This window comes from Gallinula chloropus, assembly GCF_964237585.1.
Source record: "Gallinula chloropus genome assembly, chromosome: 12".
NCBI classification, from domain to species: domain Eukaryota; kingdom Metazoa; phylum Chordata; class Aves; order Gruiformes; family Rallidae; genus Gallinula; species Gallinula chloropus.
The window spans coordinates 7,774,233-7,789,018 of NC_140097.1; the positions used below are offsets into that span (position 1 = coordinate 7,774,233).

Sequence of the window (14,786 nt, forward strand, 5' to 3'; positions counted from 1 at the left end):
TCTCAGTCTTCTATCAACACTGGCTAACACCAACCAACACAACAAGAGCTTCCTAGCAGAGTTTATATACAAAACCATCGGACCAGTAAAACAAATACAAATTGATACTTCTGAAAATAAACAAATAAGCTTGCTTGCCAGTGGAAGGGAACTGTGTTTTACAACAGAATCTCTAAATTAATCTTTTAGCTCAACGTTACACTGTAACAGAATAATCTGTGTAAATACACAAGGAGAAATGACACACACAGACACAAACACACTACCCGAACCGTCTGTGAAAGACACTACAGAAATGTCATTTCAGAATTCAACTGTACGTATGCAGCATTATGAGAAGGCATTAAAATTTAAAAAGGAACAAGATCTTTACATAACTGCATTATAACATATATAAAATGATTAAACATTGGTTATAATCTTTGACATTATTTATAGTGTAATGATCTATGTACCATCAATTTAAAAAAAAAAAATTGCCAGGCTTAATCCTGATTTAACCTCACCCTTAATTATTAAAAATAGTTAAGCACTTACCATAATGTGATTGAAATGCCTGTGGTTTTACGACCTGATTACAGTGGTTACACATCACCAAATAGAAATCATCATGTGCCGGGCAAAGACCAAATATTGGCATATCTAAAAACAAAAAGACAAAATGGCATCTCTCAGCTGCTGACAATTATTGAAAAACAGTTTAATTACAGAGCCATGACACTAGTGCTGAATCATAATTTTAATACATTTGTATCAAATTTGAAAATGAGGAAAAAAAGAGCGTATAATGCAATAGATAATTTTGTGCTGGAGTATTACAAAAGCAAAAAAAATAATCTTCCTACACAGATAAATGTAAAATGAATGATTATGTTTAGAAAACATCTATTAGAAAACTGATTTAGGGCTGATTATCTTATACCAGATGCAAGAATGTAATAAAAAAAGACTGACTTCAAATGACAAACACAACAGAAGAGGGGACAGTTTATGCATTCTGGAAGGGGTTTGGATTTTATTCCAATTTCATTAAATGAATTTTTTAAATGAACATTATTTCCTATTTAATTTTTTTAAACCATTTTAAACACAGTCTTTTACCAGGCAGTATTACATGCCTAATGGTTTTATTTGTTTAACAGTGCATTATAGTTCAGCCATCTGCTGCCAGAGATCTGTGTAACAGCTATGTAAGAGAGAGAAATAGAGATAACACTATGTCAGAGCATGTGTGGATTTCAGAGATAACACACATACTTGCAGACTTTTACTAATAAAATTAGTTTCTACAATTTTGCTTCTAAGAATACAGTTTAAGAACATATTTTAACAGTTAAAACTGCATTCAGAGACCACTAGAGCATCAAATACAACATCTACTGTACAACTCAAAGATATATTGCATCTATATAACTAAAAACGTTATTCAGTCATTAAAGACATAAACCAGCAAACTGCAAACATAACAGTATAGATTCATTACTGCCCAACACGTGGCTAAGGGATCTAAAACTCTATTTAAAGGTTTAAAACTGATATAAGAAAACTTATTTTAAAAAACCCAAACTCAAGTAATAGTTTTATCTTTATGGTAACTTAGAAATGAAGTTAAACTTATTTACCTTTGTGCTAGAGCTGACCCCAGAGATTTGCTTTAAAGCTACTACTTTGCCTACATATATTTTTAACAACATCCATTATTTGTTCACTAGTGAAACACCAATTATGAAGCAAACTGAGGGGGCTGCATTTTAAGAGCGAACGTGATGTGACCCAAAGTACGGGGCAAAGTTGTCAGCCCTGTAGAGCCCCACAGACTCCACTTCGTTTCTCGCAGACAAAAGAACATATCCACACAAACAGCTTCCAGAGTAAAGGATCCTTCTGTAGTATCTTTATAATAAAAAATGAATTACCTTTCTTCTCAAAATAAGGTCTATGACATGTCTTCCAAAAACCTTATCAGTGCTATGTCAAGCAAGATACCTGCAGGAACAGCTGCAACTGGATTTTGCAGTTGGATGCAAATACCACAACCACAGACATCTGACATGGCTGTGACATCAGGGCTACACTTGTCTAAATCACAGGCACCTTTTCACAACTGAGGTTACATGAAATAAATAAATAAATTATAACCCGATTTGCACTTCATTAAGTAATGACTCTAGCATATTTATTTATTTATAGGCTGTTTATTAAAAAAGAAAATAAAAATGTATTAAGATCTCAGGCCCACGTAGCACAGCAAACAAGCAAAGCTGGGTAAACATGTTGGGGGGGGCGGGGTTCAGCTAGGAATAGTAAACTCCTATTTCTCAATATCTACTTTCTGTGACGGAATATTAAGCTAGTTAAGGAGAAAAGTACAAACTTAAACGTCTCTGCTAATATTTCATGCAGGAGCTCTTTGGGTATGGCTGCATAAAGAAAGTTTCCACACGGCAAGCAAATACTCCAGGGTCACTTCCATTTGACTACTAATACACCATGATGAATGGGACAATAACAGCGCACGCTGCCTGCTATTTACACTGTTAATAGCACACAGACAGGCTACTACTGTATAATGCCTAACGAACTGCAAATCCACACCCTGGAACCTGTTCTCATACCGTACCTTTCAGAGAACATTGGATTCACAGACTTTACACCAGCTTGTACAGAAAGCAAGGGGGGATCATTAGCAGGTGGAAAGGATTGCCTACTCCTCTACCTCATGCAAGACACTGGCCCAAGGCATCACTATCGCTCCATTTAAGTACCCTTTTATGAATATTTGCTGGCGATGCAGAGCTGCAATTTTAAATTACAAGTGAAACAAATTGGCAGAAATCAATGTAAACAAAAAGTAAGTTCCTATTCTAGCTTGGGAATCCCAAAAAACCTGAATAATTTACGAGCATCCTTTACACTGTGAAGCACATCTTGAGTTTTAAAACCGAAGCTCCGAGTGACAGGAGGCAATGCCAAAACACCAGGAAACAAACAAACTCAGAAAGAATCATTCTAAGAGCAAAACCAGCTGACACAGGGAAAAAAATAAAAAAAGATTCACTGGACACCCAAAATCACAACCATGATTCCAAAGGAAGTCACGCACAGGACTCCAGCCAGACCACACCAATGAGCGTAAGAGATCTAACAGAGAAGCACCTAAATGCAACCAGTGAAGGTCAGAGTCCTAAATGCGATTCCTTTTGTTGCCTCATATGAAATAAAAGCTATAACTTCATATTATCAAAGCCTTTATTTAAAATAGAAACAATCAAACCCTTTGTTAAGAGTAACCCACAGGGTCCCCAGGAAGATTGGAACCCAACTGTGCTGAGCACCACATGAGCACAGAGACCAGCCCAAAAGTGCCACAGACTAGATACCAGCAGGCAAAAAGTAATATCGATACTTTGCAGAGTCCTGAACTTCAGTTTTAATGACAGGTTTGAAGCTGCAGGGAGTGTGACCCAACCAAATCAGTTAAAACAACAGAAAGAGACCTGAATCCACACTTCCCAACCTGGGAAGAGCCCATCTTATTTCTGTGTTCCAGCAGGGCAAACCCTTATGCAGCACCACTATGAGAATGGGAGATCAGACCACGCAGGCGTTAAGGAACAACATACAGGACAGTTTAATAGAACTTACATAAGAAGTACGTACCAAGAGTAGGAGATGGATGTATAATTTTTCTCTTCCCCTCCCTCAAGCGCTTATGAAAGTTCACAAGTCTCGCAGCCGATATTCTAACGTCTAAACCTTTATACCTATTTCATTTAATGACATGCAAATGCTCAATTTAAAAGTCTAATGAAGTTTATAGTATTTCACCAGTGTCATTCCCAACGCACTGTTCCTCTGAGTTTAAAGATTACTTTCTGAAATACTTCAGTGCAAATGTAAAGCCCGTGCCTCTGAAGGAAGAGCCTAGCAACCGTGATTCATATGTTCCTCTTTCAAAGCTGCGCTCAGTTAACTCTCTCCATCTGGGAATGTTTTTCAAGGTCAAACTCAAAATTTAAACCAAGACCTCAAACTTACCATTTATTTGTTCCATAAATGCAGTATTTACAAGGTATCAGCGTACAAATGCTGTTGTAGGAGCTGCTAATTACATTAATTCCATTAGCACCAGAAATAAAACCAACTCCATTTTCCTCCACAGTATGAAACTTGGGACCATTGGGACCTCCAGAGCTGTTCTCCTCTCTCTCAAATGTAACTTAGTTGCAGCATTTTTAAAAAGGTAACTTTAACTGGTATATTGCTGTACTGTTCACCAAGACTAGAGCAAGCCTGTGATGTCTTAGCTGTATTTTTTCTTGAACATGTAATAAGAAAAATGTTTCTTATTCTGAGAAGACCTATATAACATCTTTTCTAATAAAAAAGGAAAAACAACAACGGACAATCTGGCCATACTGCACATCAAGAAACACGGAGCTCAGCACGTCTACCCTGAAAAACTTTCTTAAGCTGAGCTGCCATCTCCTCCGGAGGGATGTAGCAGCACATAAATCATCTAGCCATTTCTTAGTATTCCCAGCATTCTCCTTCAGGAGAATTCTCCTCATTCTCCTTCGTGCTTGCTGTCATCAAAAGTAACTGTGGCTGTGTCCTCTCAATTCTGTTATTTAACATCTGGGACAACAGAACAAATAAAAGTGGCTAAAAATCACGCAGACAGAGCACAGGGCAGCAGTTTGTTTTTACTGAGCCACTAGATTCAGTGACTGACACAGCTCCACTGCTTATTTTTATTGGATTTGGTGGGTTTTTTGACACAGTCCCCCAAATTTATCAAATTTCCTACAATTCTTCTTGTCCCTTTTCAGCCTGAGACCCCTGCACAGTCTGTCAAGACAACTTCCCTTCTAGAAACTAAGTATCACCAAAAAAAGTGAGGTCAAGATCTTCTCTGGGACAGCAAACTCTAGAGGAAGAGGGTAAAAGAAGACACGATCCTGACTGCTTGCAGAGACCAGAACACAAGTTTCCTATTTTTACAGAAGTCTGCTCACCGCAACTGAAAAAACAAGGAGAGTGAAAACTGAAACAGAGGAAGAGAAAGCAAAACTAGCAGTGGCAGAAGCGAAAGGGCAAAGAACAAACTCTATTAGAGGCAGGGGAAAAGAGTAAAAAAAACCTCATTAAATCAAGCGATAAGACTATGTGAAGTACTGCAGAAATGTTTTAAGCCAGAACACTGTAAATGCTCACTTCTTCCCTATCCCTTCTCAGCATAAGCATCTGCTTATTAAGGTTATTTTTAAAAGACTGATTTATCACAATAATGTTCATACTGCTCGCCATTTACTGTAATCTGACAATGGGCATTTCATGCTGATGCCCAACACGAGCAGTAAAATGTTTTGAGACCCCTCCAGCACAGTATAACATAGCATGCCTTCAGCACACCACCGACCTGACATATTCCATAATATTTTTAATCACTACAGTTAATATTAGAGGTGTTAAAACACAATGCTCTAGACTACTAATTTTACACTTGGAACAGATAAAACTTGCTGTTATCTTTACAACTCCATACACGGAGAATTTATTTATTTTTTTCCTGGGGCCTGATCCAAATCCACCCTAAGTAAATGTACCAACTTTTATCGATTCACTAGGCTTTCCATTAAAACATCAGGGAGCTGTTTTGGAGGCACTATATAAGGAAATTGTAAATACATCACATAATTCTGAAATAATGCCAACTCTGGATTATTTGAACTATTTACTTCTTGCAACAACTATGTTCAAATAGTGTCCACATGAGCTGTCTCGAAAACATTTGCTTCTTACCAGCAATGTTTTCTCTTCTCTTTAGAAAAGAATTAGTCTTGATCATACTAAGGTAAAAAATATGTGAGTACACCTTGTTTTAACTTGCAGTAGCTGGTAAATCTTTCTTTACAGGCATGCTTTTAGGAGAACTTTGCTTTAAGGTAACAGAACTCTTTGCTAACATCTGAAAAAAAAATTTGAAAAAGGGAAGAAAAAACACAGCTGCTGTAACTTCAAACCAGTTGACATCTTAAAGGAAAACACTTTGTGCCATCTCCAGTAATCTGCTTATAACACTTGTCCCATCTAATGTCAGATCCTGTTAATATTTCTATTTTTTTACCCTTATGGTTGTGGAAAACATGAATGTCATTTTACTACCTGAAAGTAGACAAAAACCCCCAAAACTACTATTTTTAAGAGCCTGTGATTTGGGGGGAGGAGGAAGGAGGTGCGAGGAGGAAGGAGGAAGGTGACTAACCAGCATTTAGGACCACATGAAACAGCCTGCACCAAACCCGGGCAGGTTGCAGGCAGAAAGCTGAGCTTGGTTACAACTCGACTAACGGCTCACAGGCAGCCCCAAAAGCTACAACTCTGACAAGAAAGCTGCACACCGAGCGAGACCTGCTGATCTATTGCTGACCAAAGTGTCAACAACAAGAATTTTCAGGAACAAGGATGATCTTAGATGTAAGCATGAGGAAGCAAGCTTTGCATCCAGCCTGTACTACAAGTTATCTTAGTTACCCTAAGCATAGTTCCCACCAAGAGTCACACAGACCCTTATTTTAATTGATGTGAGGTTGGGTGGCTTGGGTTATTTTTTTTTAAGTGTTTGGTCTAAGTTATCCTCTCAAAACTTACCTTTCATATACAAATACTTCACTTTCTGAAATGAAATTATTATTTTCTACACAATATTTTTCCAAATTATTTTCCAGAAAACCTCCAGTGCTTATCACTCATGAACACGTGTGTATTTTTGTATACTTATCAATGTTGAAATTAAACCACTGGCAAGTTGTACTGCCAAATTGCACTGTGCAAGATGATAATAATAATAGTAATAATAATAAAAAGAGTATTCCTAAACAGATATTGTGAAGAAAATAACTAAACCCACACAACATTCAAAATGTTCTGGTTTACACAAGTTTTAAATCAAAATACAGTAAAATACACATAGTTGGTAGTTTCCTGCAAAATCTCAAGTAACAAACACTTATTAATAGAACACAAGTATTTTACGAACCATGTGTGCAGGCATAACAAATCTGTGCCTGCAAAGAACATATGCATAACCCAACAAGCTGAACATGCAACAATCACATTTACATAGATAAACACTTAAAAATAATAATCTGCCCCACAAGGTTTGTGTTCACGTTGCCTCAGACACAAAAGAACTTTTTAACACAAAATAAAGCAAAACAAACGGACATTCCCATCCCTGAGACATTTCATTTAGGCTCAGAGGGAAGCACTGCTCAAATATTTTCTGCAAGGCTACCTGTTCCTTAAATTTCTTGCCAACTCTGCTCTGTACATTAAGCAACTTACTTCTTTTTTTGCACAGGCAGCTCTGAAAGCCCAGCTATTCGATGACACGTTCGAGAGGCGTAGCTCTCCTTGGGCTCTGAACACAAGTAAGTGCATGAACCTTGTTTCACCAGGCAGATGCTGATTGATTAGATGAAGGAAGGAACAGCTGAAGACTTGATTAAATGTTTATACTGCATTTTCCACTTTGGCAAACACAGCAATTACACAGCATTTTAATAAAGTCCTAAGAATACCTCCAAGTTTTGGCTCAGAGAAATTACTTTCACTTCAAGGCCAAATACCCCCCCCCCCAACCTAGTTTATCTAGGCACAGGCACTGCATTGCAAGATTTGATCGCTGTCCTAAATCTTTACTAGTGCTAGAACACTCTATCTGTACAAGCAGAGCCCTCTCTGTCCAGTCTGTTCTTCCAAAGAGACAATTCTGTAGTTTTCATTTCCTTTACCCAAATTCAAGGCAGAATCTTGCCCGGTGAAACCTGAAAGGGTGAAGGAGGACCTACCTCTCCCTGCTCATGTCTTCTGTGGGTTCAGCCATGCTGCATTTCCAAAAATCCCATTCCCTGCACCTCCAGCACAAAGGTTTCCCCCGTGCTGTGGGCAGTAACACTCCTCCACACATACCCAAGCAGCAAACCCAAACACCAGTCCTTCTGCAAGGCTACGAGCGTATGATCCCTCCAAGCCTCCCACAGCCTCTTCTCCTCCGCTCTGTGAGGATGCAGAACGCAACACTGACAGTTGCTACATCTCCTGTTCTCTGAAATTTAACAGTCTTGGGAAATTTCTGTGCCGTGCCCACCGCTAAGAACTGAGCAGCAGACACTGGAGGGAAGCGTGTCATGCACACGTGCACCTGCAGCCCAGCGTGCAGCTGGGAGAGCTAATTTTAGGCTCCCAAGATTTGAATGTTCCTGTAATTATATATCAAACACATATGAAAGCAGACATCGAAGTATTTAGTTAAATTCTTTGTATACCAATTCAGCTACACGCAATTAAATCTTTCAGAAAATGTAACACAAAACGTGTGTCAAATCGTTCATTCAAAGCTATTGAACAAGGGGTTTTTTTTTAAAGTTTATTATACAGAATAATACAAAATGTCAGTGAGCAAGTTGGTCGTTAGAAAGACTGATTAATGAATTTCTCAATGAAACACAAGTAGTCTATTTCAAGCTTTACACCAGATGAAAGAGACTCCCCACACACACTGTATTCCGTTACATCAGGTTTTCATCAACAACCTGAATGAAGTCAGTCATCTGCAAAAACTATTCCCATTTACTCATTCATTAGTTTTCAGAGCTGAAAATATTCTCAATTTCTCCAGCCAATTTTTATATTGCTATATAAATGCTGAACATACAATATGTCATATAAGAAATCTTTGAAGCCATGCATTATTTTTAGATGATATGATCTCATTGTGCCACTGCTGCATTTTAGCCAAAAAATTATTATTTCTGGTTTTCTGGCCACAAGCAACCCTATTTGTTACATACCTAATCCTAAAGTACCTTAAGGAACCCCAAACACTGAGTTTAATTTTGCTATTACAACACAAAAAAGAATTCAGGAAATAAATTCAGGGTTTACACAGTAGTATAAAAATCTAGTGTAATTTAATATGAAAGGGTAAACAGAAACACTGCAATTATTATGCAGAAAGACAGTCTACAGTAGGGAGGGGGTGTGTGAGGGGAAGTTTGGGCCAAGCAAGTAGTCACAATCCCACCCTCAATTAAAATTAACTATATCATCCAGAGGTTATTCTGGATTATATCTCAAATCACACACCCCAAAGCATGGGAGTGTTACGAATTGTTTTAACGGGTTTGGTACTTTTCTCCTCTTCCACACACAGCACCCTGCACTTTGCAGCAGCTGTACTTCTATAGTAGCAAAAAGGATGTTTGTTTTATTTAAACCTAAACTCAGGGTTTACACAACACTGCTCACGGCAGAAGTATTTTGATACATTGTGGCTGCACACAGTGAAAGTGTTCCAGACCCTTTCCCATCACTTATAGAGGCTTCTGAGGGGAAACTGACACATATAGTTCTTGCCACCTTTCCCTACCTAATCATCCCAATCACAGCAACACCACTGGGTGCTGGCTGTAGCCAAGAAAGTAGAGCAGTAGCAACTATTTGCTTTTAGATGTACACATTTCCTTACTACCTGAAAGCTGGAGGAATACAATGTACTGATGGCTATGTATCTTTTGCAATGGAAGAATAAACAAGATAACATTAAAAAAGAATGAAGAAAAAAAGACATCAGAACCACCACAGTCAATAGTCTTTAAAATGCTTCAAGTAGAACTGTAAGTAAGAACTTTTTCAAGTAGAAAGAACTAGAGACAGGCCTCTCCTGCAGGACAGCCTTACTGCAATCCTATTAAAAGCATCACAGGTTAGCACAAAATTTTCCTTGCTACACAGCACACACCTAATGCTCATCTCTGAACCTCTCCTACCCTCTTCCCCGCTGACCACAGCCCCAACTCCTGCGCAACAGCACTGCAACAGTGTTCTGTAGTTGTGCAAAGACGAAGCATCTTTGCACCAGGAGCACCCTGCAAACACTGAGCATCACGCACCTGGTACCCGAGGCAGCGAAGCAGCACACGCAAAAAAAATGAAGGAAAAATCCTAAGGGTGATCTGTCAACTGAATTCTATTGCAGTATTTTCTTTTATTAGGCAACCCAAGTACCTAAAACCACCCCACCCCTGCCACTCCCATCCTCCATGCACTGGAACATCCATTTAAAAAATAAGACTGTTTCAATCATGTCTAACATAGCTGTAAGGAAACATGCCTGTCCATTTCCACATACCAATTTACACTCTGCACCCCTCTCAATTTGGCAGGCACTCTTAGCTCTTCCATCAAAATTTACTTCCTTTGCTTTGCAGACTTACTAGCAGTTGATTTAATACAATAAAAAAAAACCCCAAACATTAAGTCATGCAGCAACTGGCATATAGATGTATTATAGCAAAAACCCCCTCCAAGAGTACTGTGATATTTAATGAGATTAAAAGATAAAGGGAAAAATAAAGCAATGGTTTTGTTGTCATGGTGCAGTAAAAAAACTAACCCACTTCTCATGTATTTGAACACACAAGTAGTGTCACCAAGCATTCTAAATTTGGCCACTGCATACCTTCAGACAAATAGATATTACTGAATATTTAAATTATATAGCTGAGGAACCAGCAAACCCAAAGTCTTTACTTCATACAAATGATATATCCCAGCACATACAGAGCTACTGTTGTCAGAGCTTCCTTCCAAGAGGGAATCTATCTATGCACACCAGTACTAGCTGTCCTCTGAGATGGTTATATTAACTAAATAGATAAGCACTGAAGAAAATCACACTACGTGCTCACAGTATTCAGTCAGTAATTCCACTGCTGGCTGTTTGTGACACAATACAAACCTGAAAACTCTTTACAGAAGTGCAATTTTTTTTTTCTTGCTATGGAATTTCAAATTTTTCTAAAGAAATTTCAGTTTTGCCTTTGTGTGTCATCTCCCTTTTAGAACAAGCCCATCACTATCCTCACTTCAAAACGTGTTTCTTCGCTGTTGTGAGCTATTTGCCTTATTTCATTATACATAAAACACACTGTGTCTGTTACAGAGTTAAAAACAACTCTGAAAACACTGGGTGAACAAATCCATACCCAGTATTATCCTTCCACATCCAGCACTTCTCTGCTACTGAAAGAGCCCGTTTCACTCTGAGAACAGAAGGAGGTTGGGAAGGACTGCAGCTTTTAATATTTTTAAATTTAAATATATTATATTAAAAAATTAAGATCACTGAAGAACATATTATCCATGCAGAAGATTCAAAAGAGCTGACATGCTTTAAAGTAATTTTTCTGCTCTTTCACGGTCTGGGCCTCTCTAACAGAACCAGAAGACCAGCCCACTTGTGATGCACATGGGAGGTAATATCTGTAACAAAAGGGAAGGAGAAAAGAATTTGCTCTGGCTACTTACTGGTGCTATGGTCTAACTCACATTTCTGACAGACACTTCTAAGACTAGTACTCTTCCACAGCTAACAGCACTTGTCACGCTGGGAAGATGATGCATGAATACACAGGGGGAGGGGGGAAAAAGGAACTTTCCTCCCTTTTGTAGGCCTGCTAGGAAGCAAAATGCTCTGCTCGTCAGGGGGTGAGGGGGTGGGGAGGGTGGGGGGAGTACTGAACCAAGCATAAATTTTAGGTTTTGGGCATCTCATGTCAAAAAGGACATAAGAATAAAACTAATTGCACAAGTGGCAAGACAGGAAGTCATCTTTACGCTGACAGAAGATGAGACATACTCTGTGTATGACTGTGCAATGACACACGGGCAAGTGGTGTCCTGCACCCCTGAGAACCCCACAAACCTCAAACAGTGGTCACAGAATCATAGGATGGTCTAGGTTGGAAGGGACCCCCAAGGATCAAAGAGTTCCACCCCCCCTGGCCATAGGCAGGGCCACCAACCTCTAGGCCTGGATCCAACAAGGTTGCCCAAGGCCCCATCCAACCTGGCCTTGAACACCTCCAGGGACAGGGCATCCACCACCTCTCTGGGCAGCCTGTTCCAGCCCCTCACCACTCTCTCTGTGAAAAACTTCCCCCTAATATCTAATTTAAAACCTTCCTTCCTTTAGCTTCAATCCATTCCCCCTTGTCCTGCCATTGTCTACCCTTTAAAATAATTGATTCCCCTCCTGTTTATAAGCTCCCTTCAGGTACTGGAAGGCTGCAATGATGTCCCCCTGCAGCTTTCTCTTCTCCAGGCTGAACAAGCCCAGCTCCCTCAGCCTCTCTTTGTAGGGGAATAAAGAGTGGAGAAGGCAGGCACATTGTGCGGGGTCCCGGCACAGCGTGACAGGACTAGGACTGTTCACAAGGGTCTGTAGAGGAGATGTCACAGAAGACATATGGAGTCAGTAGTAGGCAAGAGGCACTGCAAAGAACATACTGAGTTGGTATTTTAAAAAAAACACATGGAAGAGAACATTTCAGAGCACCAGTTAACTGTCCCTAGATGACTCAGGATGACAGCAGTAAGTACGACTAACTAGGTAACAGAAAATTGAAAGGTAAACAGAATCCTCTGATATTTTGACAAATTTGTACAGTTTACCACCCTCCAGCACACTGAAAACAAAGAGCACATCCACCTTCCTAAGGCAGACAAAAGAGAACTACTGCAAACACATCCAGGATAACAAAACTGTGGTTTACAACAGCAGCAGATCCTTCGCCAGCCGCAGCAGTTGCAGGCGCACGATGAATTTCAGGACCTGTGCTGAGGTCTTGGGTGCAAACCCGCCCCAAGACTAAGGCAATCTCTACTGGTGCCTATCCAGGGTAGGCAGGAAGCCAAAGCCACTGCTGCCAAACTTGTTGAGCCAGTCTTCCCAGTGCTGGCCCACAATGCACCGCTTTGTGTTTGGAAATTGCTCAAAAGCTTTTGCTTCCAGCAACAGTGCGGAGCACTTGGGGAAAGATGCCAGAGGAGTCCATGAAAGGGTATCACAGGGCCACCAGAACAGTACGGACAGCCCAAATGCTCCTGTCAGTTGGTGACATCAGCCTGAATCACTGTGATGACGAATGACACCGTGCTTCCTGTGAAGCCTTCATCTGACACCACCACTCACAAGAGTGCAGGGGAACTCTCAGCACGATTAAGCTATAAATAAACCCGCTGATGCTGCACCTTCCCATTTTACAATGCAGAGCACCACCTATCCAGACTGTGATTTTGGTCCTGGGGCCTTCCTTCACATGGCCAAGGTTATCCACGATGGCTCTTCATGGTGTCAGCAGGATGACAGAGAATTGCAGAGCTGCAGAGAACCCCTTTCTCATCCCAAGCAGTTGTAAACAAGCCTCAGATGAGACACACTGACAGCACACTGAAGATTTTACTCCTGTGCTCTACCTACTCCGCAGTTAAAAATAGCATTCTTATCTCTGAGACTATCAAGCCAACACTTCAGATCATTAAATTCAGGCCACAAAAACAACAGAAGAGCCTTGCAAGTTTTATTCTAGCAACGGCAGAGTGGTCTGTGCCCCTACATTTCAGGGCACAGGCTTGACAGACAGGCAGAATGAGAAGGATATTTCTGATGCATTTTGGATGACTTCTCCAAACACCCCATGGAAATAGCGGTGTAGTAACAGCCAGGCAAAGCAAACCAAGTCATCTGGCTATTAAAGCAAGTCCTACAGAAGGAATGACAGATAAGGAGAGGGCTCTGCCCAGCCTACAAACAAGACACAATCAAAGTGTATCAGGTATGGTTCAGACACCAGTGTTTCTCCCCAAGCCCCAGAACACAGCTGGTAGTAGAAGTTTTCCTTCAGTCGCTTTAGCCACAGAAAAAGAGAATTTAGGACAGAGTTTTGCAATCCATTACACAAGGATGTATCACACTAGCTTTGGTAGGCAACACAGACACATTGAATTTGGCTCAAAACTTTTCCTCTGTAAATTACAAGCGACAACATGGAACAGAAGCTCCTTAACAAGTGTGATTTCTAGACAGTCGCTTTGTGTAACACAACTTACACACAAATGAAACCCAAAATTCCTTTCTGGGATTCATCTTTAAGTACTTTTATGAACTAAATGCTGCCAATCAGGATATTCATTTAAGTCTTTCCTCTCAAACACTTCCATTTAGTACCAGTGAGAACAGGATGGCTGCCATCTCTTCTGAGCAGAACAGATGCATTCAAACAGAGATTATACATATTTAACAAACAGATGAAGGAGACACCCTAAAACCCCAAAGTATATTCCTCACAAACCAAAACCTTCCAGTTGTCAGAGGCAAGTTAAATTCCATTAGTACGTTTCTAGAGTCACCCTATTCAAACTGGAGTGAAACAGAATTTCAACATTTCCTGGGAAAGGTGTGAAAATTTATTATTTTGAAAGCTGCTTTCCAAATGATTTCACAGACCTGTCTCAATAACCCAACACCCCCAGCATCTGACTATTGGGAACAATTCTGCTCCTTTGAAACATCCAGCAAACACACAGCCAGGTAACCCAAATATTTTTTGCAGAGTTTGAGGCCTCTGGATATCCCACACTACTACAGATTTTTTTGTGAAGGGGTAAGAATAATATTTGGTATGGTTCACATTTAGGTATGCTGTATAGATGATGCCTCTTACTCCTTTTGGCATCATCTGCAACAGCCCCCAATAAGAGATAAAAATAAATTATGCTGTAACTCTTCCTCAGCAGCGTAAGCCAGATACAAATGGTGTTGTCTGCAGTTCACAGAGATACTGGGAACCACCTCAGGAATTTCAGTCAAACAAACTTTTCATTTTTATTACCTAGTTTTCTAACACAGCTAATTGCTGAAATTTTTAAATTAATAT

The 14,786-nt window shown here is 39.9% G+C and overlaps 1 protein-coding gene across 1 annotated transcript in view; it reads right to left on the reverse strand.

Moving 5' to 3' along the window:
- Positions 1-14,786, reverse strand: part of ATXN7 (ataxin 7) — a gene marked incomplete at its 5' end in the record, with an annotated part of 62,028 nt that overhangs the window by 38,053 nt on the left and 9,189 nt on the right. The window contains one exon of the mRNA XM_084269413.1: positions 538-642. Within this exon, the coding sequence (XP_084125539.1) occupies positions 538-642 (105 nt within the window). The remainder of the gene's footprint in view (positions 1-537; positions 643-14,786) is intronic.